The sequence below is a fragment of the Akebia trifoliata genome, chromosome 2, assembly GCF_017979445.1.
Source record: "Akebia trifoliata isolate Shusen 1 chromosome 2, ASM1797944v1, whole genome shotgun sequence".
Lineage (NCBI taxonomy): Eukaryota > Viridiplantae > Streptophyta > Magnoliopsida > Ranunculales > Lardizabalaceae > Akebia > Akebia trifoliata.
The window spans coordinates 29,787,433-29,794,964 of NC_141376.1; the positions used below are offsets into that span (position 1 = coordinate 29,787,433).

Consider the following 7,532-nt stretch of genomic DNA (forward strand, 5'->3'; position numbering starts at 1 on the left):
ATGACCACTTGGCAGACCTGAAGTAGACTTTCAACCGATTAAGAAGTTTTCAAATGAAGCTGAATCCGAAAAAATGCGTGTTTGCAGTTTCATCAGGGAAATTTCTCGGGCACATCATCACCAGAAGGGGCATTGAAGCCAATCCAGATCAAATCCGGGCTTTGGTGGAGATGCCGAGCCCGAATAGTCAAAAACAGGTACAGAAACTAGCAGGAAGGATAGCAGCATTGAATAGGTTTATTTCCCGAGCATCCGACAGATGCCGCCCACTATTCAAGTTATTACAAAAAGAAAAGAGCTTCGCCTAGAGCACAGAATGTGAAATGGCGTTTAACAACCTGAAGAAATACTTAGGGTAATCGCCAATCCTTAGCTCTCCATAGGAAGGGGAAGAGTTAGGAATTTATTTGGCCACAAGCTCATCTTCCATAAGCTTGGTATTATTCAAAGTAGACTTAGGACGGGAGTACCTTATCTACTACGTCAGCAAAACACTGGGTCCATCAGATGCGAGGTACACGAAGACAAAGAGAGTGGGATTATCGCTCGTCTATTCAGCACACAAGCTCAAGCCTTATTTCCTCTCGCAACGCATCCGAGTTGTGACAGATAGCCTGTTGAAAGAAATGATGCATAGGTCAGGAAAGTATCAGAGGATGGCAAGATGGACGGTAATTCTTGGAGAATACGACTTACAGTTTGAATCACGAACGACACTAAAAGGGCAAGTGCTAGCAGACTTCATCGCTGATTTTTCGGCCGAAGATCCAAACTGGGAAGAGTTGGAGGACGAGGCGGCAGAAGAAATGGAAGTCTGGGACAAACATACAGGTTGGAGGATGTTTGTCGATAGTTCGTCAAATTATTCCGACTCGGGGGTTGGAATAGTGCTTGTAACACCGAGCAATGACAAACTTGAGAAGATAATCAAACTCGGATATGGGGCATCAAACAATGAGGCTGAGTACGAGGCAGTTATCAATGGGCTGAGAATGGCAAGCAAACTGAAAGTTGGCCGAATAACGTTATGCACTAACTCGCAACTCATAACGAATCAGTGCAATGGTAAATTCAAAGCAAAGGACGAGCGTATGGCGAAATATCTGATCGTAGTAAATCGAAAAATTGAAAAATTCGTCGAAGTAAAGATATGTCAGATACCGAGGGATGAAAACAGGCATGCAGACTCATTGGCTTACATCGCTTCAATGTTAGGGAAAACGAAAAGATGGGCTATACCGGTAGAATACTTGCCTAAAGCAAGCATTGGTCACGGTGAAAGAGAATGCGCATGGGTAGAGCGAACATCGGGATGGATAGAAGAGTATACGCAGTATCTACACTCAAAGGTGTTGCCGCCGGACAAGGTGGAAGCAAGGAAGATGCTACGGCAGGTCAACAAGTACACTCTCGTTGATGGAGAACTCTATAGAATGTCGTTCGGAGGACTACTTCTAAAATGTCTTAGTAAAGTGGAGTCTGAGCTCATAATGGCAGAAATCCATGAGGGGATCTGTGGCAACCACTCGGGGGGACGATCGCTTGCCAATAAGGTGATCAACCTGGGCTATTTTTGGCTCAGGATGCAGGAAGATTGCAAGAAATACGTAAGGACCTGCGATAAATGCCAAAAATATGCCCCCATGCATCTACAGCCAGCCAGCGAGCTCCACTTTATGAAGTCACCCTGGCCGTTTTCTATATGGGGAATGGACATTGTTGGACCTTTACCTCGGGGAAAAGAGGGTAAGCTATTCATCCTAGTAGTTACAGATTACTTTACTAAATGGGTCGAAGCTATCCCTCTCACTCGGATTAGGGAAAAAGAGGTTATCAAATTCACTTGGGAGCACATCATAACGCGTTTCGGAATCCGTTATGCATTGATTTCCTATAACGAAACACAATTCAAGGGTAATCGTGTGCAACCGTACTTCAGGGAGTACGGGATCCGATCACTCCAATCGTCATCGAGGGATTCACAAGGCAACGAGCAGGCAGAGGCATCCAACAAGACTATCCTCGGAAACTTAAAAAAGAAGTTGACAGAGCATAAAGGAAGATGGGTGATGGACGAGTTACATAGTGTTTTATGGGCTTACCGGACTACAGCCAGGAGGGCAACAGGTTTCACTCTGTTCGCACTGGCCTATGGGATCGAAGCCGTCATCCCGACCGAAATTCAGGTCCCCACCACCAGGACACAAGTAGCCAAGACTGAACTGAACTATGAAATGGTGGCTCAGAATTTGGACTGGTTGGACGAGACACGAGAGAGGGTCATAGAAAGATTGGCGCGATACCAGCAAGTGTTAAAAAAGTCTTATGATCGGAAGGTCCGTCGCAGGGAATTCATGGTCGGCGACTTGGTACTTCGAAAGGTATTCTCCAACACAAAAGAAGTTAGCAGTGGAAAGCTCGGCTCTAACTGAAAAAGACCCTACATCGTGAGCAAAGTCGGGGAATCTAACGTGTACTACGTAGAAACATCAACGGGGGATGTAGTTCAATCACCATGGAATGTATTCAACCTGAAGAAATACTATCAATAAATAGTTATCTTTGCATCTATGCCTAACTGTTCGAAGTTAAAGCCTTGGCCCTTCACTAGAGCCAAGCCCACTAAGGAGTTGGTCTAAGGAAAAGCCTCGGCCTCTCAACAGGAGCCGAGCCCAACTGAGAAGTTGGTTCGAAGTTAAAGCCTTGGCCCTTCACTGGAGCCAAGCCCAACTGAGGAGTTGGTCTAAGGAAAAGCCTCGGCCCTCCAACAAGAGTCGAGCCCAACTAAGGAGTTGGTTCGAAGTTAAAGCCTTGGCTCTTCACTAGAGCCAAGCCCAACTAAGGTGTTGGTCTAAGGAAAAGCCTCGGCCCCGCAACAGAAGCCGAGCCCAACTAAAAAGTTGGTTCAAGACAAGGCCTTGGCCCTTCATAGGCGCCAAGCCCAGACTAAAATATTAGTTTAAGGCAAAGCCTCAGCCCTCAACTAGTGCCGAGCCTAAGGAGTTGGTCAAATGAAAGCAGGATTAACTATTATGGGATTATTAAACAATAGACATCCACATGAAAGCAAAAGCGAAAAAGAGCGAAAGGAACAAAAATCGTAGAAATAAAACACTTTCATTAATATGAAAAGAATTACACCCGAAAGCAACCTTGGAAAGATCAGAAAAATTACAAAACAAAGTAAATAAATAAAAAAAAGAATTAGGCAGTCGCATCGACTCCGGCCTCTACATCATTGGGGGATCGAATTTCAGTCGGTGCTACCGGGACTTGAGGAATCAGCTCAGGAGTAATGTCAGGGATAGGCTCGGGAACAACGTCAGCAATAGTATCCCATTTCTTCGCCGCAGCCTCAGCCTTCTTTAAATTTGCTTTAAGCTTGTTGTAGGCTTTCTCTCAAGCTTCCTCCGAAGAGTCTAGTTGGACCTGAAGGGAGTTGAGCTGATCTTGCAGGGCTCGTTCTTACTCCACTTCTTTAGCTTTCACTAGCTCTTCCAAGAAAGAAATCTTCCCCTCCGCGAGTGTCAATCGATCTTTATTTTGCTCCAACTCGGATAGTGCGCTATCCAAGCTTGTTTGGAGCCTTGAGGAGTTGGCCACAGCCGCGTCCTTTTCAGCCTCAAGCTGAAGAATACGACCCTCTACGGCATGAAGATCATGCGCCGAGGTGTCGCGTGCTTCAATGAGCTTGGCCACGGCATGTTGTGCCTAGAAGAAAAAGAGAAAAAATGTTAGAGGATTGCAAGTGTAAAGTGATTAAAGGGAAGTAAAAGAAAAAAAAAACTACCGTGGCTAGTGTAGACACCCCATTTTTGCATCCGCCTGATAAATCAAGTCGTCAACCCGATCGCAAAGGTTCCCAATGATGGATGTCTATTCCAATGCTTTATTTTGTTACCAGATATGTTTCAGAAATCCGGATAAGGTATCTCGAACTGACAAAACTTAGAAATCACGCTACGCTAGAAAAATACTACCCCAGAAACATTAAAATCATCATCCTGCAAGCCAAAATAGAAGCTTCACGATAAAAATCACTAAAAATGACCAAATTACCAAAATACCCCTAACATCAAAACAACCTTAGAGCCTACATTATGCTTAGGAAAACCCATTCAAATACATAAAACGATAAATCGAAACCAAATAAATCATTTCGCCAATTTTCACAAAATTTGACAAAATTACGAAAATACCCCTCATAAAATTCACGATCATTTCACGCAAAAAATTTCATAAATGATAAAAACCAACATTCCCATTGAATTCCTTACGAAAAACTAATTCCAAAACATCCTGGAACATTGAAAAACGACTTAAAACGTAAAAATCCTCTCCGAGGGCAAAATGGTAATTTCACAATTTTAATAATTAAAAATTTCAAAATTAATAAATAAATCATTAAATAATGTAAAGTGAAACATTAATAAAATTAATTATTAAAATTTAAACCAAAAAAATTATCAATCAGGTTTTCAAGAAAAATGTTGAGGGTTCGTAAGATATTTCTTTAAGGACCCCTCCATTTAGGGGTCCAAAGAATTAAAGATAAATAGAGAGGGGTTCTCCAAAAATTTAAAGTCAATCAAGCAAGACTAAATTCAAGATATTAAAGTCAATCAAATAAGACTAGAGTCAAAATTAAAGTCAATTAAGTAATACTAGAGTCAAGTATTAAAGTCAATCTCATAAGACTAAGGTCAAAACCCTAAATCAAAACCCTAATCTAAACTAATCAAGTCAATCTCATAAGACTAAGGTCAAAACCCTAAATCAAAACCCTAATCTAAACTAATCAAGTCAATCTCATAAGACTAAAGTCAAAACCCTAAAACCCTAAAGACTAAGTCAAAACCCTAATTAAAACTCTAAAAGAAACCCTAATCAAACCCTAATGCTTCTAAAAACTTGATAAATAGGAGCCTCCACACCCTATTTTCGTATCAAAGAAAAAACCCTAGAAAAAATAGGTGAAGAAGCCTCCACAACCCCTCCAAAACCCTAATTTTGAAGCCCCAACTCCTTCTCTAACACCCCTACTCCGATTTTAGCCTAAAAACACCCAAAAACCTCTCAAAAACATCCCAAAAATTCACAACAAATTTGAAGCACCCAGATCCAAGAAAGAGATACTTTACCTCGGAGATCAGAAATCAGATCCGGAGATAGAACGAAGTAAGGAACACGGTACAAGGAGCCGTTTTCACCAGATCTGAGGGAATAGCACTTTTGCAGATCAAAGGTAAGCTTTTTTTTATTATTTTTTTTCTTCTAGGTTTGTCATTAGCAATGTAGATCTATTTGGGATAAGTAGAAACCGGCATTGGCCGGGCGGGATTGGTGCCTAACACCTTCCAACCCCGTAACATGATCCCCGGATTCAGATTTCTATAGTAGATTAGTTCTTTTTTTATCCATTTTAGAGTCAGTTTGGTTCCTAGACCACAATAACTAGGTGGCGACTCCCAAACCTCAAGGATCAAAAGCGGATCCGCGCACCCCGCGGATCGAGGGCGCTTTCAGTGACGACTCCACTGGGGACTATTGAGGATCAAATTTGAAAAACCCCAAGTATGGGAGCATTGCCAAGATGACCTAGTTTTTTTTTATTATTTAGTTGGATTTATTTTATTTATTTTTTCTGTTTATTTATTTTTTGTCTTGATTGTAGATGATTTTGGGTATTGCATTTTTTTTCCAATTAAGGATCACTTTTTGATGACCACTAAATAATGAAAGATTCAAATTGACCTATGAAAATGATGGAATGATGAAGGTTGGACAGAAATATTAAAACGTTTTTAGAGAATATTCTAGTGAGAATTAGGTCTGAGAACCTCTTAATAAAACATAGATCTCGTCGAGTAGATTAATTTAGAATCTGAGTTCACTCAATTTCATTATCGGAAGCCTTAGATATCATCGATGCAAGTTCAATCTGTAAATCTGGAATTATTTCTGAATGAAAGTTGGGACAGCAACGTTAAAACGTTTTTACAGAATATTCTAGTGAGAATTAAGTTTGGGAGCCTTTAATAAAACGTAGATCTCATCGAGTAGATTAATTTAGAACTTGAGTTCACTCAATTTCGTTATCGGAAGCCTTATATATCATCGATGCAAGTTCAATCTGTAAATCTGGAATTATTTCTGAATGAAAGTTGGGACAGCAACGTTAAAACGTTTTTACAGAACATTCTAGTAAGAACTAAGTCTGGACACCTATTAATAAAATGTAGATCTCATCGAGTAGATTAATTTAAACTTGAGTTCACTCGATTTCGTTATCGGGAACCTTAGATATCATCGATGCAAGTTCAGATTGTATTTTCCTAATTCACAGAAAATCTGAATTTATCTAATGTTGGCACAATTAATGTTCTTGAGAGTGAGCTCATCTCAACCATTGTCATTCTATCATCAATTTAACACCTATTGGAATCTCGATTTATTTTGGATCACCCAAAAGTTATCATTGATTGGACCTTAAAAATTATAAAAATTATGCCTATTGCAATGTTTGTTTGATCAATTATTATATGCCATGCTCATTAATTGATTTGCCATGATCTTGACATATATATTTGTGATGTGTTTGATTTCATCTTAATTTCGATGTGATGGGTTTTGGATTATTTTTTTGATCAATATTCATTTGATATCCATATGTGATGACATAATCTGGCCCATGGGCCCACGTGTTTGAAAAAGGCCCCGGGAACACCCCACCCTGTTTTGCACACACCACAAGCACGTTTACTGTTTTGAGCACTTACACGTCCCATTTAGCCAACGTGGTACTAGTGCGTGGCCCGATCTCCTCGGAGATGCGACGTCATTCATGAAACCCACAACTCCAGTCACGTACCTTAGGGTATATCAAACTGGGGGCATCAATATCGTCTGATCAGGTGATTCTGAGAAGTATATTGATGCACCCAGGCTGGAGCAACCTGAGCCTTTGACCTATTGTAAGCCACACAGTCACATGTCCCGATTGCCAACGTAGTACTAGTACGTGGTCGGTCCCCTCGTGGGATGCCAAACCATTTATGAAAGCTACAACTCTTGACTCGTACCCGTAGGTGTAAAAGATAATCTAAGTATATCAATTGCACTTCTTGGTCAAAATCGATGCCTAAGCAGATCTTGCCCCGCTATACCCTACTGTACGAGGGGGATAGACTACGGCAGTGTTTGTTTGCGCTATTTTTCAGTGCTTATTGCTGAAAAAAATTAAATTCAGCACTTTTGTCAAAATAGCGCGTTTGTTTACTCGTGCTTATTGCTGAAAATAAGTGAAAAAAATTCAGCACTATTTTGATGCTGAAAAAAAGTGCTGAAGCGGTAAGCACTTTGCTTTTTTCAACGCGGACAAGTATGCCCTTTGTTTTTTTGAACATGGACAAGTATGCCCTTATTCTTAAAAGGATATTACCTCTTATATCCCATGGATAAGTATATAAACACCCCACAAATTAATAAACTCACACCATAGCTAAATTATTTTGTCTTATATGGGTAAAAAT

General features: G+C 40.5%; 1 protein-coding gene across 1 annotated transcript; it reads left to right on the top strand.

The window, feature by feature from the left end:
• The first annotated feature begins 629 nt into the window (after nucleotides 1-629).
• On the top strand, nucleotides 630-2,432 carry LOC147410085 (uncharacterized). The gene has a single exon (XM_086432051.1). It carries the CDS (start codon nucleotides 630-632, stop codon nucleotides 2,430-2,432), a length of 1,803 nt encoding a protein of 600 aa, XP_086288177.1.
• The last annotated feature ends 5,100 nt before the right edge of the window (nucleotides 2,433-7,532 follow it).